The 25925-nt window shown below is 33.7% G+C and overlaps 1 protein-coding gene across 6 annotated transcripts in view; it reads left to right on the top strand.

Annotated features, from left to right (window-relative positions):
* RYR2 (ryanodine receptor 2) overlaps positions 1-25925 on the top strand; it is a 384358-nt gene that overhangs the window by 328776 nt on the left and 29657 nt on the right. For 3 of the 6 annotated variants that reach the window (XM_077175560.1, XM_077175558.1, XM_077175557.1), the window contains 12 exons: positions 71-174; positions 717-768; positions 902-955; positions 2577-2600; positions 8562-8661; positions 9550-9629; positions 10827-10903; positions 12296-12369; positions 20350-20430; positions 21394-21482; positions 22921-23049; positions 23716-23820. In XM_077175560.1, the coding sequence (XP_077031675.1) occupies positions 71-174; positions 717-768; positions 902-955; positions 2577-2600; positions 8562-8661; positions 9550-9629; positions 10827-10903; positions 12296-12369; positions 20350-20430; positions 21394-21482; positions 22921-23049; positions 23716-23820 (969 nt within the window). The remainder of the gene's footprint in view (positions 1-70; positions 175-716; positions 769-901; positions 956-2576; positions 2601-8561; positions 8662-9549; positions 9630-10826; positions 10904-12295; positions 12370-20349; positions 20431-21393; positions 21483-22920; positions 23050-23715; positions 23821-25925) is intronic. The other 3 variants (XM_077175563.1, XM_077175562.1, XM_077175561.1) reach the window with 1 other exon arrangement.

The following is a 25925-nucleotide window of genomic DNA, read 5'->3' as shown; positions in this document are numbered from 1 at the left end:
TTGCACAGAGTGAAACATTTTTCACTATAGAGAATTAAATACACTTTTAAATTATTTTTTTTCCCTAAAGAAACCTGGAGAGGAACCACCAGAAGAAGATGAAAGCCTTAAAAGAGTTGATCCTTTACATCAACTAATTCTGCTATTCAGTCGAACAGCCTTGACTGAAAAATGGTAGGGATGGTGTGAGACACTTCAGAATGTATGCAGATTTTCAGATTACTCCTGTATTTGAAGTCATATATGTCTCTTTACAAGTGAGATTGCATAAGCTAGGCCAAACTGTGCGTATGAACATATGGTGAGTTTGAGTTACACTCAAACCTTTTTAGCTTGTGGTATGTAAAGAGATTTTAATATGACTTTTTCCACAGCTATGAATACTGTGTTAAGGGCTCACTACTCCTCTGTCTTCTATGTTCCCTATTGACAGTTACATTCTGAACATGAAATATATTCCAAGTATAATTAAAAATTAACTATATTCACTTTACTGGAAGGTGTTTATGAATTTCTGAGTACTGTGTTTGTAGCTGGCTATACTTTTCTATTTGTATAAGTTAATAAAGTCTTCATTTTCCAAAAAAACTTTAGTAATTATTTATGAGCATAGAAGTTATTTTAAAATATTTTTAAGATGTTTAAAAATATTTTGGCACTTCACTTCTACCTTAAATAATCTTCCTCATTTTACCTTTCCTCTGTCTGTTAACCAGCAAACTGGAAGAAGATTTCCTGTATATGGCTTATGCTGACATTATGGCAAAGGTAACTTGTTTGATACCTATTGCTTATTTTGTGCTTTAATTAAGTTAGTTTAGAAGATCAAGATAATTAATTTGTAAAGTGTTATCCATAAATTATGAGTTATCAGCAATGTTTTCTTTCTACATGGTATCAGAGTTGCCATGATGAAGAAGATGATGATGGTGAAGAAGAAGTGAAGAGTTTTGAAGTAAGATTATACTTGTTTTGTTTTTCTTGTCATGTTAGACATTATTTCATAGCTTCCAGCTGACATTTATGTTTTTTGGTTCATGGCTTACTGCAGCTTATTATGCCAGTGAACTGCATGTCACAAGCTGGATATGGCAGATATAAGTCCCCAGATTAATATTAGTGAAATAAAAACATGCACAGTATTACATACGTTTAAATAGAGAATAATTTAGTAGATCTTATGCATTTATCTCATTTAAATTTAACTTTTTAGTTAGATATTACAGATAGTAACTTAGTCTAAAAGTCTGATAATAACAGACTGAATCTTTTAAATTATTCTGCCCTACTATTAGTTTACGTTTTTAAAATACCATAATACTATGTTTTGCTGTAGTCATTTACATTCAGTAACTATAATTCATCCAGTAGTTTTATGTTCATATATGTGTTAGTGCTTCTTAATAAAATGTGGTGAACTTCTGTTCATTGGTACTGCTAAGAATTTTTGCTTGTGTTGACAATAGGAGTTTTATATTTATTACTGTTTAATGTTGAGTTTTTAGTGATCATCACTGTTTAAGGATATACACATGAGTTAATTACAAGTGTAAGAGATGAGTCCTTGTCCTGTGTTTGCTCTGGGATCTGTCTCTCTTTTTCCATTAGTAAAAAGAAATTTGTCTCTATTGAGGGGCACTGAGGGAATTAGCTCTTAATTATTTTTAATATTTTAATGTGTTTTGGCATATTACAATTCTGACATTAAAAGGTGTCTCTTGTGTCTTTCAAATCAATTAGTATTTACATTTCATATCTCTACTAAAACACAGAAACATGAAATAAATACTTTTATTATTTTTTTTTAATTCTAACTACAAGGATTGATTTGCTGTAAAACTATCTGTGCTGTTCTGATTATTGAGGAGTGGTTTGGGTCATTTTTACTTTTACTCCATTGTTTTATGGACATAGAATGTTCTTTATGTTTTCTACATGATGCTACATGATATAGCACTGAATTATTTAAGTACATATTCCCTATTTGACTGTATAAAGAAATCAGAAAGAATATAAATACTAAATTCTTTTCAATCACTCAGAAGTCCAGTTGAGTTACAAGTAATATCCTCAAAATATAAAGTTTTGTTTCTTGGTAAATATCTCATTATGAACCCAAATTTCAGCGTGTTTTTCTGAATTTTTTTTCTTTTCCCCTGGGAATGCAGTATATGACATACCACTGACAGAGACTATTCATGCCTATAGGGTCTTAGCAGTTAGCCTCTATATGCCTGTTAGATATCAAAAGTCTCATGCTTATAGATATGAAAATTTTTAAATAGGAAATCATTGAGGTGCATGAAAAATCTATCAGCAAGAAATTTTTTAGTGCTCCTTACCTAAATTGTAACGGGTTCTTTGTTTAGCATTCAATTTTTTTGTCTTGAGAGAAGATCCTATTCATTTGTTTCTCTTTATTATTTTTCCTGTAGCTGTGAAACTTATGTTTAAATAATGTATTTGTATGTTCAAAAGACAATTTTGTGTATGTATTTGGTCAGTCACCTGCAGAAAAAAATTTGGACTTCTTTTTCTTATTACTATTTCGCTTCTTGTCCTTGCCCTTCCTTAAGGTGACAGGATCACAACGAAGCAAGGTAAAACAAAAAAAATATGTGTGTATTTGTCTGGGTCTAATTTTGTGATTTTTCAGGCCCAACATCTTGGATAAGTTCAACTAAGGGGTCTTGATATAATTTTTAACATTTCAGTTTCAGCATGACATCTCTACCAAACCCTTTTTGTGCGCAAGCTCTTTAAAGATTTCAGGAATTACTTATGCAGAATATGCCGTGTAAAATTGTGATACTGTTTTGGGGAAAACAGTGTTGTTTGGCTTGTTCATGTTGTTTTGCTGTTCATGCCTTTTGTGCATCAGTTATGTTTCTGGTTTTAACTTAATTTTAATTAGTAAAACAACTTATGCGGTTATCAAGGGAAAGTTGAACTTTTCTTCTGTATCTTAGCAGAGACACGTTTCTGATGTAGTGGTAGAATTCTGTTTCCAATATTTGTCACAGAGAGAGCATCAATCATAGTTCATGTCTGATTTAGATCCTTTGGAACTGAGTTCTCAGCCTTCCACGTTATAGTTTTGGACAGCAACTCCTTAGATACTCCTTACCTTAAATGATTCATAGTTCTTCTATGTTTTCTCTAAGAACATAGAGGCAATAGCTCTGAAACTTCATTGTTAATTTTTTTTATTGGCTCTGTTTCTTACTCAGCCTTTTGTGTGTCATCATGAAAGCCTCACCATTTGTTTCTGAAAGGTGTTCCATGGCTATGTAGCTGACTACTTGCCTGCTTCATGCAGGTCAGTTCCCACTGTTGACTCAGGCCACTTGCTGGTGGTGCTGCAAGGCTGATATTCTGGGAGAAGGTATGGTGTGTGGAGTAGCTAGTTTTTGGTTCTGAGGTGGTTAAATATAGTTATTTGTTCTGTGGTTAATGACAGCTAGAGTTAAGTAAAGATGACTTGCTTGAGATTTGAAATGCGCAGATTTAGCTAATGGCCAGACTTCAGTCAGTAACTTCAAATTTCATTTCCTATGGCAATTGTAACCTTCTCCATGGAAAGAAGGAAGGGGATTTTGGTATTTTGTTTGCTAGCCTTCTATTAACATTCAGACCACAAAAGAAAGAGGTTCCCCGGCATCTGTGGGGAGAGATGATGTATTTCAGGATCAACTTTACTCTTACACCTCCAAAAATTTGCACAGGTCTGTTCCATCTTCATATGATAAAGGCATTATTCTGGAAGATGAATGTGCTCACAAAAATTTATTTAAAAGGTATTGTAATTATTTTGAACAAAGTGCATATCAAAAACCCCAAAGGAAATATATAAGGAATCTAATAATATAATTTCTTCTTTTTTCATTCCAATAATTCAGCTATTCAAATGCTACATATCTATCACTCTGCTTACCTTGTTAGCACTAAATCTTATATGCTCCGTAACAGTTTTTTTCTTGCTGACTGTGAAGTATTTTAAAAGGGAAAAAAAGCACAACAAGAAATAACCTTTGCTTTCTTCATACATGGCATCATACAGTTGTGCAGATGTGAAACTGTACATACCAGATGCGTGTGTGTTTGTGTGTGAATTTGTGTGTTTCTTCCTGTCTAGTGATCAAACGTCAATGTTGAAGGCAGTTCTTTTATTCTATCCTGTGTATCCATGTGAAAAGTGTGACTGTTCAGTTTGTTTGGGGATAAAAGTCTACTGCTCCTCTAGACTTTAAAAATGTGTGGTGTTTGAAGTCTTGGATCCTTTTGCACTCAGAGCCATAGAGATATTTGGGCAAGCTTAGAATGTGATGAAAATGCTGAGTGTATTTTATTGACAATTCTGTTGCTCATGTCTCATGCAGGGTAGTCTTATTTTTGTACAATTAATTTGAATTGGGTTAATAGTGTGAACAATAGATGCGACAATAATGTTCTCTGTATGTTAGTATGCTCCTGTCAACGTTTACCTGCTAGTATTTGCTTTGAGTTATTACAGATGTCTTTGCTCCTTCCCCTTTGCCTCTAAGTTAGCTTTATGTCTTGTTGAACAGATGCTCAATTGAGCAACCTGTAAAGTTGGTGTCACTGTCTCCTTTGATTCCATCTGATAAGAAATTCTTTTAAATCTAACTGTTTCACTAGATAAATGCAAATAATTTTCTGCATTTGAGTCACTCCTACATATTAATGTGCACTAAATACTTGTAGGATGGTAATTCAAAGAAGGAATCAAAATTTAGCTCTTATTTTTAAACTCATTTTTATTAAATTGATTTAAATTGACTCTTCACAGGAAGAAAAGAAATTGAGGAAATAGAGCTTCCTATGTCAGTTCTTTTCATTCCTGTTACTGGTAGCAACTTTTTTAGTAGACTTCTTTATTCACAAATTTTTTGACAAAATGATACATTGCACTGTCACTTTCCTCAGACAAAAATTTTCATGGTTCTTTACATACAAATAAGGTCCAGTCCTTTGAAGATGATCACCTGTATCTCTTACTATCACAAATCCTGAATAAACCACTGAGTGTCCATATGCTACATTTTTACAATAAGTAGCTATTTATTCTGTTAATTAAGATCAGACTCCATATTCAATTTATCAATTCTAAGAAGGTAAACATTCAAATAACTATGTAAAAATGTATTTTTCATCAGTTTTCCCTACATATAATGGATTGTATGGAACCTAATATATGGTTTCACTCCTACTCTACAGAATACGTTATTTATTAATGGAATAGTTTGGGTTGGAAAGGACCTTTAAAGGTCCTTGAGTCCAAACCCCTCACAACAAGCAGTGATACTTCAATTATGAACTCCAAAAGAGGGATTTAGGAAAAAATCATATTTTTTTTATAGAGCAGAAACCAGCATATATTGAACTTAAAGGATTGAAGTGTTTATAAAGATGTATATATAAAAAGGTACAGAAGTATTATGCATGAGTACTTGATATTTTAATTACATAGCTTATACTTATGCATGCCTAAAATTGAAATGAACAGATGTTTTACCAGTGTAAGTCCTGCATAATAGGATTTGTTTTCTAGACTAAGCAGAAGTCTTGAAAAAATATGAAGACAATTCAAAGGAGAAGCATTCATCTTCTAATAGCTGAGTTGAAAGCAATTCCTGTTCTTTACATATTTTTTTTATTTTCTTAAACTTAATTTCATGATTTCATGTTAAAAAAAAAAAAAGCTCTGTAAAAGTAGGATCTTATGCCAGCGGTCTGTATTTTGGAGCTTAGTGGTGGCAGCAAACAAACCTCTCCATATGTCCTAGCTCAAAAGGAGACTCCAATAATCAGTCTCTGTATGAATTACAAGAAAGTTTAAGAATTTCGGTTGTCAACTGAAATTCTTTTTCAGTTAAAGTTTCTTTTTAGTTTTAGCAAGTTTGTTGTCTACAAATTCAAACTAAAATTTGTGGTTTTGCCTGATTTATTTTGGAGTATGATTGCTCATAATGATTTAAACCCCAAAAAACAGAATGAAGTAGAAAACATTTGGACCTCTGTTTTCAAAGAATATGATTCAGATGTTTCCTTGGTTTGGTAGAATGCTGGAAAAAGTCTATAATACATGTGTATGTACATTTATAAGTGGTCAACTTTTTCCTATATGAGTGGAAATCATCTAAGATGAAATAGATTTGTTCCTCATTGAGGATTGGGGTTTGGGGTGTGTTTCTTATGTGTTTTTGTTGGTTGGTTGTTTTTTCCGTTGTTTTTTTTTTTTTTTTTTTTAATTCTGTTCAGTTATTTTAAATGTTTCATTTAGTGAAGTATTTTTGCATTGTTGTAATGGCTTGGTGAATGACAGAAAGCTCAAATCATTGGCTAATTAGTTTGGTCCTTTCTTGACTTCAACTGGCTAGCAAGTGGATAAAGTGCAAAAAGCTGAAACTGGTAGCACAGATAACAGTGTAAACAGTAAGCACATCTTAGAGAAATGGGGATAACCTTATTAATTTAGTATGCTTTGTAGGCAATGGGTGGCCCTCTTCATGTAAGTGCTACCATCACATATATATTTATATATATGTATTGAGCAGGCAGGGAGAAAGCAACAGTGAAAATGCATTGTGAAGCCGAAGAAGGAACCATGATCTTTGTGGGTTATCATCAAAGAATGGTTGCTTCTAAGAGAAATGCTTGTGGTGTTTTTGTTCGTGAATTGGTTTGGTTTTTGTTTTTTTTTTGGTCTGTTTTGTTACTAATATCCTACACATCTTGATTTCCATGGGAAATGCCACTTTTCTCATGCTAAGCTGTTTGGCAATGCCTCTTTCTACTGTTCTTCTATACTGCCATTGCAAGAAGTTAGTCTGTAGATTATGCAGATTCATCCTCACTGTAAGCATTCTTATAAATATTTGATATTCTTATAAAAAATGTTGCACAATGAAAGTAGTATAGCTGGTGTTAGGCTTGTGAATAGAAAATTTTGCAATGAAAGAAAGATGAAAAGGTGTTGGGTCTAAAACTAAAAGTATCTAGAAATAGGAAATAGTTTTTAAGAAAGGAAAGGCTGATCAACTTTCAGTGGCTTCTGAAGCAATTGAAAATATTTTATTGTAGCTATACTGAACCTGTGATGACACGGTTTTCTGGTAGTTTGTGTGTGTGTGGTGTGTGTGTGTGCGCGTGCGTGTATGTTTCTGTTTTGTTTTTGTTGAACTCCCAGGAAGAGGTTTAAACATGAAGGCAAAACTTTCAAACCCTAGCATGGCTAAATACAAAGCAACGCTGCCATTTTTTTTTCCTTTTTGTGCCTCCATCTAGATCTGTCACATAATTTAAAGCAAAAAGAAAGATACAATTTAACCACAGGAGAGCTAATAGTGTGAAAAAAAAAAACCCTGATGAATTTTGTTTCCGCAGCACGATATTATCAAAGATTTAAGAAACAAATTTGCCAGCCTCGGCGAGAACTCTCTGGTAACAGCATAAATGTCTGTGTTGGTTTGCTTTTGAGTTAAAGGTTTCTTTTTCATTCATTTGAACATATTTCTCTTTTTTACCTCTTCTTTTTTAATTTATTACTCATATCCTCTATTTAGCAAGCCTTCATTTTTTAAACCTCTTCCATCTTCCAATGTATTTTTTCTGTAACTTGGATGGAAAGTTTATGGCAGCAAAGCTGTCATTCTGGCTACTTCTGCTGCAGCTGTTCCTGCTTCTAGGTCATACATGTTTTGGGCGTTGTGTTTTTGGACATGATACTAACTGATTGTGTCATGTTCCTTTTGAGTAAGCTTTTTACCACGCCATCTGATGGACTCACTGTCATAGGGCTCTATGCAACTTCCATTTTGCAACTTATACTGCTTAGTCATCCTCAATTCTTCAGCAAACTTCAATTAACGTGATGAAAGTTGAAACTCTTCTGGAATTAACTGTGCCTTTATGTTTGCTCTTTATGCTCGTTATGTTTTTGGTAGTAGTTTAAATTACAAAAAAGAAACTTCACCATTGCTCAAGCAACGCCATGCAGTATTGTTTGTTGCCGCTAGAGAATACAAAATATAAAAGCACAGTGTATTCTATCAAATATTCTGTAAGTAGGGGGGCAATCTATATTGTAATATAATGATATGTTTTGAAAAAAATTCTGAGATGTTTCTTTTACTCTGGTATTCAGCAACGACTTACAACTCAAGAGTCACATACTGAGCAGTATGAAGTTATGGTCACACTATAGAAGATTATTAAGAGTATGAACTGTTGCACAAAAACACAGCACAAACGTGCAAGTTTGATACATGCAGTATATATCATGAACATGGGCTTTGAACTAACCTAATGATTCACAATTGAGATGACTCTTTCCAGAGAAACTGCTAAAAGCATAATCAAGAAAAATACCAAGTGGAGATTATTACTTGAACCTGTTAATTATTTGTCCAATAGCCTTGTATGTATTAAAATGGTTCATGATGTTGCCATAGAGCCCATATACTAAGAGAAAACCAAGAACCTTTGGAGGATTGATAGTAACTCAAATCTCATGTTAAATGACCGGAATTTTTATTCAGGAAAAAGAAATGGAAAAGCAAAAACTTCTGTATCAACAAGCCAGACTGCATGATCGGGGTGCTGCTGAGATGGTTCTGCAGACAATCAGTGCAAGTAAAGGTAAGGTTTTGGTGTGTAGATTAAATTTTAAACCTTATTTCTAATAAACTTTGAAGTGATTTCATTTCTTATTGAGCACAACATGCACATGTTTGGCTCTAAGATTCACTTTCAAAATTAACTTGAAATTTCAAAATTTTTGACAGCTAATCCAGAAAAGTATAATGAATGATTTTCATGAGATTATTGTTTCTTTTGTAGTTTTAATTAATTTTTCTAGTGCTAATTTTGAGGATGTGTGAATTACTTCATAGCTTTAGCAGCACTGAATGACAAAATGACCCTTAAATTCTGGAATGTGTACAGTTCTGAAGTAGGTGTGGACTTCAGTTCTTTTGTTATTTCCCATTTGTCAAATAACTGCTTTATTGGTGTACTTTGATAAAACATTTCAGAACTTCAAATGATGATTTTTTCCCTTAGAAACCATCTTATTCTAAGGTTTTATGCTTTCATTTTTTTCTTTTGTGATTTGTTTCCACAATAGTGATGTTTTAAAACCTCCTGATTACAAATTTTTTTTACTGTAGTTAAATGCTTGGGTCACTGTCATTTTCTAAATAAACCAGAAGGAAACATCCAGATTTCCATGCAGAGGGGACATATTGTTAATTTTGAAAGCTAGCTTATCATTGTGAGCCCACCCTTAAATCAACTGTTTGATGCTCTAGTGCTTGAAACATGATTTATATTCACTGAACTTAGTTATTCCTGCCTTATATATTGCTTCTTCTGTGTACTTTGTATGCATTACACTATGTCTGTAGGCACTCATGAAGAAATTAAGGAAAAATAGGTCAGTTTTACATTTCATTGAATGGATAAAATAATTAATAAAACATTATTATTTTTTATATGATCCAAAAATATATTTTATAATATTTTAAGGTGAGATGGGGCCAATGGTTGCAGCAACCCTAAAGCTAGGAATTGCAATCCTGAATGGAGGAAATTCTACTGTTCAGCAGGTAAGGTACTAGTTTCTTCTACCCATTCTAGCCAGTATAGGTCTTTATACCATGGTCATTATTGCTGTAGTAGCACATTATGTAGTGTAACTGTCACACACTGTTTATCCTCTTACTCCTGTTTGCAGCACAAAATCGAATACAAAAGTAGCTTGTTTGATGGGTATTTATTATTTGTTTACATGGCTAAAAGATTAGTTTCGCACTTCAGGTGAAAGGCAGAAATTTTATGTTATATCATTTACTTCTGTAGGAATTCTTAGTGAAGTAGTGCTTTCTTGGGAGATTTCCATTGTCCTATAGCCTGCAGAGAAAAATTGCTGACCCCAGTCTTCACAAACTTCACAACTTCAGAAGTCCTTAGCTTGTGCAATGAGACTCTTGCTGATAAAAGCAGAGAAAATCCTGAATAACTAATCCATTGTAAGATAATTTGGTTCCCAGTGGACAAGTCTGATATGTTAAAAGAATCCTGCATTGTTGAAGTGAAGAGGCTGATATAGGGTACGTTCAGGGTTCTGTACTAGCTGAAGATTCCTATGTTGAGAAGGGTTTATAACTGCCATTATTAAATTATTGCAGTGCAGTTTAAAGTATGCAGACAACTGGGAGCAATTAAGGTCCCAAGTGAAGCTGCTGAATGCAACCAAAATAATGTTCTTTTCAGGGGCTATCATTGTTAGGAATTGACATGAAAGACTACAAGTAGTGTAGAAATTATTTGCTTGAGCCACTGCCAGTTCTTTGTGATGTCATAATATTAAATTGGAAAATCATGACATTTCGAATCCTACCATCTATTTTTAAAAATCATTTGGTAAAGACTTAATGAATCAAAATGCAGGAAACAATTAGTATTTTTAGATTGGTAGCAATACTGCTAGTCAAAATTAGATTCTTAAAACATCAAAGCATCAGTAGTACAGTTAGAATTCTTGGTTTTTTTAGTTGTCTCATGTATACCTGTTTCTTCTGGTGTATGCTCAACTTTCCAATTTTCCTTTGGGTCCTAAGATCAGAAATGTTGCTTTTGGTTTTGATATCTGTTTTTTTTCTCTGCAAGGGTCTTTAATATTAGAGATATTTCCAAACACCAGCATCACTAATAGTATTGAATACATATAGTCTTAAGTTAGCTAGGTTATTATTATAATAGGAATATTAACTCTCTGTGTAAATTATTTGTGCTTGCTGCAGAAAATGCTTGACTACCTCAAGGATAAAAAGGATGTGGGGTTCTTTCAGAGCCTTGCTGGTCTTATGCAGTCCTGTAGGTAAGAAAGTATCAACTTGAAAAATTTATTATTTTGCATGTATGTTTTATTCTATGGGATTTATAGTTCTGGAATGATCCTTTACATAGTCATTGTGAACAGCACTAGGGGTTTATAAAGAGCTAGATTTGGGTTAAAGGACAGGATGATGCTTGTGGTGGAAAAATCTTGGTGATATGGATCTGCCTTTGTAAGAAAGCTCTTTCCAAAAATATTTACAGAATTTGAGTCTACCTGAGATGTGGCAGAAAACAACTCCAGAGTTAGGAGCATTCCTCAGAGGCAAATCCTTAACTCTGGAGGCATCCAGTAATCCTGCAGAGATCAGGTTGATGATCAATGTTAAGTAAACACAAAAGATTTTGGGAAACCCCAGGTTTGTTAGAATTAGTCATAAGACTTCTTAGAAGTCAGAAAAAGTAATGAACTATCTAATTTCATATTAAATTGATGAATTTTAATAAATTGAGGTGATACTATGACTTTTTTGTTCATTCAGGTTTATTTATTATTTATATTCATTCTATATATAAATGTATGTGTTTAAATGTTTTTTACATAATTTCTAAGAATAAACCATATCAGTAAATGATGTATTAGTGAACATGAAACATAGGACTAAAAGGGGCTCCCTGGATCAGGTGATTCAGTCTTCTTGTTATGTCCAGGGTATCATGTTATGTATTCTTTTTTCTTAATTATGTATTCTTTTTTCTTAATGCTATCTGTGGCCAAGTTTCATTTTGAAATCAGTGAAGTTTCTTGCCAGCAGAGGTTCTGTCACAGTTCTGTGTTAATCTAACTTTTATAACCATTTTTGCTTGTGAACAAAAGTTATCCCTGGCCAGCTGACATGCTAAGCCCCGAAAGGCAGAATCTAACAGGTTCACAAAAGAAATATGTCAGGTATCGTCCTTCCTTGAATCTGGTTAGTTGAATACATATTCCTTTTTGGCAGCTTCAATTTTTCACAATGTGGAAGGAGAGAAATACTAAATGAAACTAATAATAACAGTTTCTAATAATAACAGTAATGGACCTTGCTGCTTGGTATGAATTGGGCTATAATACAAAATTAGTCAATAACTTGGCTTCCTAACAGTACCTAAAAATGAATATGTGTATCCTAAATGCATACATTCGCCTTTTTTTTGGTCAGTCATACAGAGCTGAATTCTGTGGTCACATTCAGGGCAAAAGCAGGTTCAGGCTGTTGAGCTGAGATTTGTAGTCTCGTAACAGACATATGTATCAAGCCACTGAGATGTATCTTTTTCATACTAGTATGCTTGTAAACTTCAGTGAAATCACACATCCTCTTTAACTTCCACAAAATTAAATATTGCATTTATTTAATTAATCACAGGACAAATGTAATTTTTCTCACCGCAGTGTTCTTGACCTAAATGCATTTGAACGTCAGAACAAAGCAGAAGGCCTTGGCATGGTGACTGAAGAGGGATCAGGTACTATTGATTCAACAGAAATTATCCATGATCTTTTTGAAGTTTTGCAGAAGCAAGCTGAATTTGAAAGAACCCAGGGGAGGTTTAAGTTAGGCATAAGGAACAGGTTCTTCACCCAGAGGGTGTTTGGGCACTGGAACAGGCTCTCCGGGGAAGTGGTCACAGCACCAGCCTGGCAAAGTTCAAGCAGTGTTTGTCTGGATGATGCTCTAAGGCATATGGTGTGACTCTTGGGGTGTCCCATGTGGGGCTAGGATTTAGAATTTGAAGATGCTTATAGGTCTCTTCCAATTCAGGATCGTCTATGATTCCATGAACCTTGTAAATATATATCTAGAGGCTGGAACTAAAACAGATTTCCTAAAAGTGATTTATATTTAATTGACACACCTAAGCCAGTCCTTGTCAACAGTAAATCATTAGCATGTGTTGAGTTTCAAAATGGTCTCAGAGGACTCTTTCTCATCATTTTGAAGAAGTGAAGACATTACATGTAAAATTGAAAACATATTCCAGTTACGAACAGCAGTGTTTATGCGTGTAAAACATTTCAGAAGTCCCCATCCAGTTTCTGCATAGAATGAAATTAAAAAATCCCACCTGATTTCTTGAACTGAAAACCACACCACTTACTTAAGCCATAAATTAAATATAAGAGGTTGATGGAAATCTATCTGCTCTGTGGGAAAAAGTCTGGGAAAAGCTTTTTCTTTGAAATTTTTTTTTCTATTTGTCTTTGGGGAAATATTGCAAAATTTTCACTCTACTTTTGACTTTGAACCAATTTGGCTTTTTACTCTTGGTGTTGTTACTTCACTTGTCAATTTCTTTCTTCTACTACTCCTTTACTGTGATTGTCTGAGTACATTAAGTTCGTTCTTGCGTGCTTAATAGAGCTACCAAAGCACATTTTCTTCCCTTATGTTCAGAATTTTTTACAGTGCATTTTTATGTTTAAATCCTACAGTGACCTAACCTTTTAACATGTTTTTATCTTAAAAGCAAGGTAAAAAAGCTTGACTGTATAATCCCTATTGCATTTGAGGGATCATAATTCATACCAGCAACACTGCATATCTCATTGTCCCTTGTGCCTGTAGGTCTTTTATGCGGCCTTTTTCTTTAATATTCAACTGCTTAAATAATGATTTTTCACTAACTATTACATTTGCCTGAATGATTTCAAGGCCAGTCAAAAATTCTGCATCTCCAAAAGTGCTCTCACAGTTTAAATTATAGATTAAATCTTTCTAGACTTACATGAATGATAAAAAAGCAAACCCATGTGGATAAAATTTGGTTACAAGATGGTAAATTGAGCGCTGGTACAGCTATCTGGCATATAATTTTTGGCCATTACTCTCATGTTTTACTGAAGATTATTCTGCACAACCTTTTGTTCTTTTGGACAACATTTCTACTAGTACATAACTAAACTTATTCAAAATGTTGGATTCTGAAATGGACTCTCAAGATATTGGCTCATTATTCTTTTGACCTCTGCCTCTGTTTCTAGAAATTACTGTTTTTGCATGCAAATATAAATATATCTTTAAATGCTGCATAATTGACTCTACTGATGTTAAGAGTATTTTTGTGCTTCCTCATTTGAGGGATTTTTTTTTTTTATTTTCTGTTTATTTGATGTTTCTCTTTTAGTGCAGAACTAATTTTGGCAAAACCAATACTAACTATATTTTGTATTTCCTAAAACAAATTCTCACCTTTTTTTCTTTTTTTCTTGTTTCTTTTTCTTTGAACTAATTGTCCTGTCCTCCCTTCCTCAGTCATCACCCATGAGCGTGGTAATTATTAAAAACAACTGCTTATTCCTTATTTTCCCTGCTCTTAGCTTTGTGTCAGCATTGTACAGCTCCTGAATATCACTAGATTTTCCCCTATAATACTGCTAAACTAGTGTGATTTTTCTGTTAATATTACAATTTTTCATCCTGAAATTCTTGGTTTACACATCCAAACTTCCCATTTTGGTCTTCCTCTCTTTCTCAGGATTTGCACAGTGACTGACACAGTAGATGTAAGAGCAACAAGCTTTTTTATACTTTTCTTTCCTGTTCTTTTTTTATTTGTTTTCATTTTATTGAACCCAATATTTGCAATGGATGAATGTTAAAAGGAAAAAATAGTAATATCTACATATACTAAGCCTTGTGCTTTAGTCCTCCTGTAGCCTTTTTGTTGTGTATTGAATGTGGCTTTATTGCTGCACTGGTTTGTGCAAGCACAGGAAATCAGTGGTGGATCCAGTGAGGATTTGAGGGTGGATAGTGAGGAGAGGACTTGCCACTGGCTAGGTTTATCTAATGCAGTCAGGAGTTGATACAAGAAGGAGGTGGCACATTGCTCATTTAGAGGAATCAATGCTGTTTACAGGTTTACTCTTCCTTATTCTGAAAGCTACTTGGTGTGTTATGGTTGCTATACATCAAAATTTCCTTACTTCAAGTAAAAGAAGAGCTTTGTAGGAGCAGTTGCCATGAGATGTTGACCATGTGAAAAGAGAATTTAAAATACAAAATGTGTATACCAGTCAGCAGAAACAATGAACTCCAACACAGCAGATGTCTTTTCATTAGCCAGCTGTTGGCGAGGAGGATGATCTGGCATTTTATTTGTTTTCTCAGTGGAAATTTTCTGTTTGGCAACTTAACAAAATTCTCCACAGGGATTAGGATAATTTTTTTTTTGGTTTTTCTTTGTTAGTGAGCAGTAGCAGTGTCAAGATACAGTAATCACTGCGTCAAAGATTACTTGGCACAAAGGGATAATATTTGCAAATACCATCTTTTCCTACATATTAATATCCAGCAACTGAAAATTCAAGACAAAAGAAAACCCAATCCAACCAAAAAATACTATATTTTTCCCTTTCAAAGTTACATGATCGTTGATAATATGCTACCTTCAAATAGTAATTTTTTTTTTTTTTTATATTATGAAGCACGCCTTTTTCAGTTAATTGAAAAGTAGTTTACATAAGAGCTGTAGAGGTACTGGTATTAATACCTGATAGCATTAAGAAAGCCAAGCCAGTGTGTCTGTGAGGGAACTCCTGTAGTGAAGCTTCAAAGTATCCTAGATTTTATAGGATATCTGAGCTCTTATGTCTGCAATCCTGTAAATTACCATCTGTAAATACTACAAAGGAAGTACCAAAGATGAGAAAGATTTTTTCACTGGTTTTTATTAGTTTTGTTTTTTTGAGAATTATGCTTAGTCTATGAATATTTAATTAATCCTCAATTAAAAATAATTTTATTGATTCCCAAGGAAATTATGGGATGTAAAATGTGCATTTTTGCCTGTTTTTCATTTCATCAGAATCGGCTGCGAAGCACATTCATGAATAATTGTCATTGACTTTGCAACCTACAAACCCCAAACTATTATTCCCAAAGTCAAAGAAAAACTGTTGAAACTTATGGGAATAAAGTCAACCTTTCCTCATGTGCAGTTCTTGTTTCTGGTCCCATGCCAACATTAGCAATAGATAGAAAGCCCTTTATTGAGTCAACATGGATGTGAAATTTATTGCTCTATTCCAATTGTTTCTTTGTGCTGTCCACATCGTAAGTGCCTTGTCCTGATATTCCTCTGACTGGTACTACCTTCCCTTTCCAAACCCTGGAACCCCCACTGGTAACAACATTGATGGTTCTTTAGCAAATGTGTTTCTTACTTGTTTTTGTGGTGTACTCAATGTTGTTTCTTCTGTATGTATTTTGTTTTGATTGTTCTGTTTCCTTTTCCAAAAAGGGGGGTTCAAAATCAAAGACATGTAGAAATACTTACTATTTTGCAATGTTTTTTCATTTAACACTCATACTCCTTGCCATTTCACTGTGAGTCACAAAAATCTTGAAAGTGCAATGTTTTTCTCTTTTGGAGAGCGTTGTTTTACTTCTATGAAGTACAAAACTTAAGATGTTTGTTATGTTTACACTTAGATTATTTTAAATCTTTTCCCCCTTTTTCAGGAAAGCTTTTTTTTAATGTTCAATTTTTTAATATTTTGTCATGTCTTTTTTTAATTTCTCTGTAAGTTCACAGAAGTCTTATTTTTATAAAATACAATTTTAGAATGAGATAGTAGCTCTTAAAGGACTTTTACCAATCTGAGAGGTGCATGTGGTATAATAACTAGCTGTACTGTGGGTTTTCACATCAGGGTTATTTTCAGCCATTAATAATGGGGAACTAATAAATATGCTTTTGACCTTCACCAACCTCGTTACACCTAAAGCAGCTGCTTAGATTCTGTGTAATCCACTGTAGCCTGTATTGGAGAGGTGTTTTCCACCTTCATAAAACTGTATTTGAATCAGTGTTTGCATTTAGAAGGAGACATAAATAGCTTAAGAGAATTTCACTCACCGAGGAAACAAGTGTATTTCTTACTTGAATTAGATTGTTGAGATGTCAAAGGCATGCAGCATTCACAAGCCAACCCAGTACTGTCTGGATCTTGTGATAAGAATAAGTTCACTTCTTTATTATGGGGCAGATTTGATCTTAACAGGCATCATAAAAAAGTCCTGTTCACATTTGAAAGCTGTAAGTATTTTTACATTTCTGTAATATGTACCATCGAACCCATGTTTCTGAGTAGCAATAGAAGCCAGATCTTTTCCACTGGCGATTTAAAAAAATAAAATCAAGAAAGAGGTAGAGAATCATTGAACTTTGACACATGCACTTTCAATGAAAAAAACCCCATGTATTTAATTTTTCATTGACTTTTATTTTTGTTTCCTACACATGATACCTCTGTTCCTGTATATCACAAACATAAACTGCCAATTTTGCAACAGCTGCAGGCTTAAAGCCTTTGTGTGTACAGCCATCCCATTTACCTACAGCATGAGCAATGGCAGCATTTTAACATCTGAACAAATATTTGCCAGAATATATCCAATATCAACAAAAATTAAAGAATGTTTTTTCATAACAACCTAAATAATTCTATATGTAGTGTGTATGTTTCTAAGTAAATTCTTTGCAAATCTTTGTATGAACTGGCATGAATTTGTGTGCACAGCAGCAAAGGTTGCTCTCCTGAATTTTATAGAAAGAAATGGATCTCCATTTCAGTTCTGTAGTTGCCAGTGAGGTACCACTTGTAGTCAGTAAGTACAATCTGAAAATGAAAATTCCTGACCATACCAACATTGATTCTTGTCTGATTTTGATCAGATGTAAAAATTGTAAAGATGAAAATGTAAATCCGAGTATGGCCAGGCGGTTTGAGATGGGCTTTTTTTGCTTCATTTTAAAATATATAAAAATATTTTTAAAAGTAACAGGCCTTTCAGCTTTTGTGCAATGCTGCACTTAACACCTTCTGCTTTTTAAGAATTTTGCAATAACTTGTGTTCAAGTTGTGATTTATTTACAGTGGAGATAATTAAAAGACCCTTCCAGGCCCTTCCAATAATATGAATGGACTTTATTTAATAAAAATTCCCGAAGTCCAGTAATTGTACTAAAACGCAGGATCTGTATAACATTTTAACTTAAGACTTGTTTTTCTTCTTGTTCTTGAATATTTTACTCCCTAAGAGCAAGAAATACAGGGGTCAAAAATATTAAACTGTAATTTATTCTGTAGTCTTATTCCTACAAATAACTTTGATTCAGTGGTGCCTTAATACACAAGAAATATATGATTGGGCCTTTCATGGGCTTGATTTTTCCAAGCAAGTTTCCTGATGAGTTATTTTATAAAGTCATTTCCATCTCAGCAGTCAAGCTACAAGCATTATGTGTGTGATAGAGGCTTCAGCAATTATTTGGCTTTCTGTAATTCTTATTTTTGCACCTAGTTCAACAAAGCATGTGACCCCACATGTAACTTTAGGTGTGATAGGAGTTCAGTTATATTGAAAAGAAGGAAGTAACTAACCCTGAGAAATCTTCTCTACTATGGCATTTGGCCAGCAGCATATGAAACGCTCTTGCAGAACTGAATCTGCATGTAACATTAAATAATATTCTTCTAGGACCCCAGCCCCCTCCTGCTTTTTATCTTCTTGGGCCTATATTGCATGTATATGTTCATCATCACCGACAGAAATAGTAATTTATTTTCCATTGTTTAATTAGATGAAAGGGCTTTCATTCTCCTGTGACTGAAAAACTGTGTGCCTGGTACTTATATTTTCAGTGCAGAAAAGTGTAATGGAATGTCATTCAGTGTTTGACTCATTCTTAGAGAAACAATTGGGTATTTTTTGTGACTGCCCTGAGTACATGTCTAGAGTTAGGAGGAAAAGCATTTTATCTTTCCCTATGGTACAAGAAATTATGTTGGCATATGCCTTAGGGGTATATACCCTAAAACCCAAGTTTTGTCTTGAGAGCAACAGAAGAGTGTGAAATTATGTACTATAAAATATTCACATCAGTTTTCAAAATGCTTTTGATTTCTATTCCTAGTGTACTGAAGATTCTCACTTTAAAATTCACAGTCTGTGGACTGATAAATCCATTAGCTTGAAATTATAATTGCTCATGACTTTATGTAAAGTTAAACTTCTGATCATGTCCATTTTTACTCCAAATTGCACTAAATGCTGTTTACATTTCAGCTAGCTAGTACGAAGAAAATTAACTTGATCATAGCTAAATCTAGCCCAAACAGTGATGATCTAATTATAATAACATAGTAATCTGTAAATGCGGATATTGTAATTAGAATTATCTACCAGTAGAACAGCATGGAAGTAATTGTTAATTCAACTAAGGTTTTTTGTTTTTTGGTCTTGTTTTTTTTAATTTTAATGTCTTTACTCACTTTTCTGGTCTCCTATTTACCCACTAAAGGTCTTGTCTTTGTAGAGCCTAAATTATATGCCCTCAAAGAAAAATTCTTTCAAACTGCTTTGCAGTTTGCTTACATTTTTATATCCCTCCTTTTTTTTCTTGTTTAAAAATAGTGCTTGTTATGTATTAAAATTATGTGTATTGTTAAATAGTAGAAGTTTTCGTGACTTCCACCTTTGCATACATAGTCAAAATACTTCCCCAATGTTCTATATGGGAATTTTATGACTTTTGATAGGTGGCTCTTACTGCTTTAACACCTATAGTGTTGTCCTTCTGTGTCATTTGATAAGCTGTTCTATGTTTTCCTCAGTTGTGATTGTTTTCCTGGGTGAATGGTTATTTCTCCTCTTCTCATGTCCCTGTACAAAGTTAACTGTATGTATTGATATACTTGAAATAATGATGTGTTAATTGAGGGCTTTTTAGTATACTGTTTCCGGGGGGCGGAGGGGGGGGAAGGCTTGAAGCTTTATTCATTTGGATGTTAGTTGTTTACCAAGAAATTAACTGAAGGGCCTAATTCAGCAAAGCATTTTAGCATTTTGGCACTTGGTCTTAATTCCTTCTATTTATATTGCTTTATTTTGTCAAAGGAGACACTTCTACTTTGTGTCAGTGGCAGACAGATAATAAATCCTCAAATATTTCAGTGTAAATAGTTTTTGACAGTGCATATAGCTGTGAATTTCATGGGCTGTTTTAGAAAATTTTAAAATCTAATAGTTTACTTGAGGACTTATTTCCATAACTGTTTGATTAAATCTCATTCTGTATTTTAAGTACCTTCTTTTGTGATGAATGGGAAGGAAATTGATCCAACCCTAACCTTTGTATGTGACACAGCCTCCATGCCCAGTGAAGTCAAACAAGAATGTAAATCAGGGATTATTTGTAAAATGTTGCCAAGCTCATGCTGCCATACTTATAAATCAAAAATTAAGTTTTGTAATTGAATTTTTTTTTATAACCAAATAACTATCTGCCAAGCACAAATCATAGGTGCTTCAGATAGATTGGTGGTTATAAATTTTCTCTCTCCTTCTCTCTTAATATTAATTATGGAGATTTTCTTCAGGGCTGTGAGGTGTTACTTGGCAGACTGTGATAACTGGCTTCCATCTGGCCTTTCTACAGGGGAAAAGGTGATGCAGGATGATGAGTTCACCTGTGACCTCTTCCGCTTCCTCCAGCTGCTTTGTGAAGGACACAATTCAGGTTTGTGGGCAGGAGAAATCAAGGTGACAGTAACTGATGATAAAAGCTCTTAATTGTTGGAGGATTGGCAGCCTTCATAAAATATTATGAAAGGTGGAATAGCTGCTAGACTGTACACGAAGGGAAAATCTTTAAGTGGAATTAAGTTGCCAGTGTTTTTTAACAGCCCTAATTTTTTAGATAAATAATTGTTTCCAAAACAATGAGTTTTGGATCTTGACCTACTAGGAAAGTTAAATTTACATAGGAAAATGTATGTGGTTTGTAACTTCTAGACATGGAAGATTCAGAGGAAAATGTAAGAGGAAGTTGTATTGATTGTCCTTTGGCATGTGTCTGCTTTCTGGTGTGCACTGTTTTCCACTAATGTCAGTTTGAATTGTATGTGAAGTTACAAGGCACACAATACCTTTCTTGAAGAAATGACATATCTTTTAAATATAAAAGAACACATTAAAAGTGCATAATTTAATTATTTTTTTATCATTAAATATATTCCTATGTGTTCTCTCTGTCATTCTTCAGGAATGAAAAGAGAAAAAAAGGGATATTTTTCCTTTTTAGGCATTAGACCTATTTCTGACTTAGTCATCAGGATTTGTGTAATTATTTGATTTAATTTTACTTAACAAAATATATTCTGAGTATAATTGCATTGATATTGATGTAGTTCTAGACATAAATAGATTAAAGAAAGACCGAGTTACAGGTGAAGTATATAGACAAGGTTCTGGCTTTAGAAGTTCACTGGTATGTGATCTCTGCAATAAGATGTCAAAACTCTTACAATGATTTATTGACAAAAACAAACAAACAACCCAACTAAAAATAAAAACACGGAAAGAGATTGGATAATCCATGTCTCTAAGCTAAACTTTTCTAGACCATCGTAAACCAGAATTAATTTTCTGTATTGTTTCAAAACTTAAAAAATTTAAATTAAAATTCTATTTGAATTTTTAGATTTTCAGAATTACCTGAGAACTCAAACTGGTAACAACACAACTGTTAATATTATCATTTCTACTGTGGATTACTTATTGAGAGTTCAGGTAAGTAATTTATATATGAGTACATAGATGAAAATATTACTTACTTCTATACAAGTTTTATTAGAGGAACACATTTATTTGTCATCATACTTATTCTGGTCCCTGTAGACCAAGCTGAGGAGAAAGGCTGAAATTCTCTAGTGGCTGTAGTTCTTTAAGAATTGCTACTTTGTTCAGGGAGAGTGAAAGGCAGCATAGGTGTGAAAGACTGGTTCCAGGCTTTATCCGCAGGAATGTGAGGGAGGTTGTTAACCAAGGAGAGCACAGAAGATGGGGCCATGCTCAGTGGGTCCCTGAGCACAGGTGTTGACTGAAATTACCCTGTGAATGAGAAGCTTTTTGTATTGCTCAAGTTCAGTTTCAGCCAGCTGCTTTTTCATCCATATTCTGATTTAGGCTGAGCACTGGCCACTCTGTAAATGAATGCCCATGTGCTGGAGTAGAGTGAAGCATAAGAATAGCACATTTTCTGAGAAGGAGAAAAAAAGGCAAAAGGAAAAAATACTGCAGAAGGCAGTGTGTTAAAAACCCTTTCAGTAATCTATTTTTAACTATCTCTCAAATCCTTTTAATATGAAAACATTTAATTGTCACAGGACTGTAGAAATCAATGAAAAAATCTGCTTTGTATCCAGATTGCAGCATGTGAATGGTGCAAAAACATATTTTGTTATAAATGTTCATAATTTTTACCTATAATTGTCTTCTTTCTGAAAATCACTGCACATGATAATATATTATGGTTTGGGTTTTTTTTAAGTATTTATCTAGTTAAGTTCCCTTTAGCCATTCATTTATTTGCTCTGAGAATTCCAGACTTTGAAAATTCTTTTTCTTTTTTTTTTGTTTACACTGCTGCTGCAATCAACATTGCTTTCTATCTTTTTGCACTCTGTAGAAGTTGTGGAGACAATACAATGATTTTCATTCCATTGCTTACTTTGTTGAAAATTTAATAAGCTTGCCTTTGGGGAAGATGGAGAGAGGAATCATGCACACAAAGCAACATTTGCTCCCACTATTGACTAGGTGTCAAGCAGGCAGTATAAAGAGACATTGTTTAATGAACAGCATGCAGCATGGCAGTACTACTGAGCACTCCCTTTCAAAATGCAGGTTGTTATATTTCTAAGATCAGATACCAAGTCATCTAATTTTAATTTATTTTATTTTGAGGTTTGCTGTGGGGTATTTAAGTTATTTCTTTCCCTGTATTTGTTTTCCTATTGATTCCCTTGAGATGAAACTATAATTCTTGAAGTAGTATTTGAGAATCGCTGGGTGGTTCATTTAAAGCCTTTTTAAACTAAATAAATTCTAGAACTAGAGCTGTCTAACACTGTTTTTTCTTATATTCATATATTCTATATGAATATCCAGTTGGAGCCAGTTTGGCCACAGAATCTCTTTATGCTTCTCACAACTGTTTTTTCTTTAGGAGTCCATCAGTGATTTCTATTGGTATTATTCTGGGAAGGATGTTATTGATGAACAAGGACAAAGAAATTTTTCCAAAGCCATCCAGGTTGCAAAACAAGTTTTTAATACTCTCACAGAGTATATCCAGGTAAATTAATTTCCTCAGAATGTTATGAACTTGAAAGAAAATTCATCATACATTTAGCATGAAGATATAAAGTAGCTAGGTATAACATAGAAATATAATATAGATGCATTTATTCTTCAACATTATTTTAGTGCATTTGTTTATACACGAAGCTAAAGACTGAAATGTATGTATATAACTGTCACTACTCTTTAGAATTTTCTTTAAGTATTTTTTAGCGCTGTGCTCTACAATATGCTGGGGGGAAAACCAGGAAACTGATTCTCTAATCCCTTATGTGAATTTTGCTTTAACCTTCTCTGAGGTCTTTCCTAATTTACAGAACTACATAAAGAAGAAACAGCTTGAAGATTTGTATCCTTTCAGCACTTATTGTTTGAAGTTGCAAACAGTTACACACTTTGGGGGTCTGAATTAGTATATTGAGACTTGGCTAAAACAGGCCAAGTTATTAGGAGTAATTATTAGGTTATTTTTTTACAGTCAGTGGTGTTATTAAATACATAATTCTAGATATGTTTAATATTTCATAGGAGTTTCTAAAGGACAACCCTAAGCTATACACTTATGTGTATTTCTTCCTCTTTTTGTTGAATTTCTTTCAAACAAACTTTGGTTTTCTTTTTTCTTTTTTTTTTTTTTTTTTTTATGTTGCCTGAACAATAGGGGCCGTGTACTGGTAATCAGCAAAGTCTGGCACACAGCAGGCTGTGGGATGCTGTAGTTGGTTTCCTTCATGTATTTGCCCACATGCAGATGAAGCTCTCTCAGGTATCTTTTTAGTTTACTTTTTCCTTCATAAGTCACTAGCATTTTTGTAAAAGAGAAACAAACATTAATAAAAACAGTTGGTAGAAAAAAATAAAAGCCAGAGATGATAGAATACAATAAAATTGAGGGAGAAAATTTTAAAACTAGAACGGGTGTGAATAGCTGACCTATAAGGGGATCACTGGCCACTGGTACAAAGCAGATTAGATCAAACTGCAAAGAAAGTATATCACTGATATTCAAAAAGAACTCTCAGTTCCAGTCTTCTATACCAAAATTCTCTCACAGTGTTTTCTGCAGTTTCCTTTTATGCAGGACCCATCATGTTCATTGATAGCTCCTGCACTGAACCTTGTTTCATCATTATTAAGCCCTAGTTCAACACATGTCTGTAAACCTTTTTCATATAAACCTTTTTCACTCTTAGTAGAGAGTAGTCAGACCTTATAATGAGTGAATTTCTTTTGGACGTGAGTACTCATTTCATAAGCTGTAGAAAGAGCGAAGGGGACTGGCAGAGACACTTATTTAGAGTGTGAAAATGAGGTGTGAGGAATCCTATCCTTAAGCAGTGCAATTTTCAACTTCTTAAATTTTTAAAAGAATTACACATTTTAATTCAATGCACTGATTCTGATTTTTTGCATAATTTAATATGTTTAGAGAAAAATGTCATAAACTTGTGAAAGTGTTATTCAGAAATACAGCTCTGAAGTCTCTGAGGTTTTAGATTTCATTATTTGTCTCCAGAGGTGTCCATGTAAGTATTCTTTGCATAAATTGAAGTAGTCTTGATGGAATTATTTTTCTCCCTGCCCTTGGAACTTAATGGATGAAAGTAGGCTGCTTGCTGACACTTGTGGACTTTGAGCTACAGGTACACTTCTCATTCTTTATGGCTACATAGAAAGTCTTCTTCTCACAAATGGCATCACAGTAAAACATGATTTTCAAGATAAATGCATTGAATTTCTCCTGAAGTGCATTTAAAAGTGCCTGTAGATACTGTTCTGGTTTTGAAACATCTTTGTTATTTAAAGAATTTTAAAATAGTCAGTATTTGGGTAGGCCACAGTGAAGGCTATTGTGCTTCTTCCTGTTCCACTAAAGCAAACTGGAAAGAGGTATTTAAGTAGTTACTGACAGTAAGGCAAGCACGTGGTAGCTATGTGTTGCTTATGAAATAAGATGTGGCTATTGGCAAGATTTGCTTTTACAGTAATGACAAGTTTATAGTCTCAGCTGTGCCCAGAATGGCTTCACAGCATCTTTGATTACTGAATCTAGAAAATAACGATACTCATCCCGCCTCTTCAAAGATAGCCCAGCAGCTGTGCACAACAGGAGTGTGCACTTACTCCTGATGTTCTCTGGGATGACAGAAACACTCCAAGTGTATAATTCCAAATGCATCACTCTAAATGATGATGGTTTCTTTCTCTTGCTTGGAGTTCAAGCTTTTGGCTTTTGAAAGCTCTTTATAGAGTCTAGCAGGAAACATCAGAATAGTTATGGGCTCTTTTGTTCATTTATATTTATTACAAAAATATTTCAATGTGTTTTTCAGATTCTGTTGAAATACCAGTTTTCAAAAGTGGTGTGGCTAAGTGGAGTTATAAGGAGTTGCTGTATGGCTTTGGTCTGTAAGAGGGACCTGCCTAGACTGAATACTTGGGTTTTTTTTTTCAATCATGAGTTTCCAGAGCACTTTCGGAGAATATTTGAAGCAAGATTTTAACAGGAGAAAATTAAATCACTATTTTGTTTGGGTTTTGCAGTTTATTTTTTTTTTCCTTTTTTTTGCATTTGAATTCTCTATCTTGTACCAGGAAGGAACAATGTGATAATAGTAATATTCTTAAGAATCTAAGGTAGAAAAAGAAAGTACAGTTTTCAATCCAAATGAACAAAGATAATCTGGGTTGTAAATAACTTTTGTAGTTAAAAGTTTTGTAATGAAAAATTAGAGGGCAAATCAATTAAAAATCTTGTATTTCCAAATTATGCAGTTTTCAATCCAAGATCCAAATTGTCATTGTTGATGGTGGAGTGGGTGCTTTAGACAATGTTTATTATAAAATCTTTTTATTTGAGTCTGAAGAACA

This window comes from Agelaius phoeniceus, chromosome 3, assembly GCF_051311805.1.
Source record: "Agelaius phoeniceus isolate bAgePho1 chromosome 3, bAgePho1.hap1, whole genome shotgun sequence".
Lineage (NCBI taxonomy): Eukaryota > Metazoa > Chordata > Aves > Passeriformes > Icteridae > Agelaius > Agelaius phoeniceus.
Note: the sequence above shows the minus strand (reverse complement) of the source record. Positions and strands in the feature narration are given on the sequence as shown.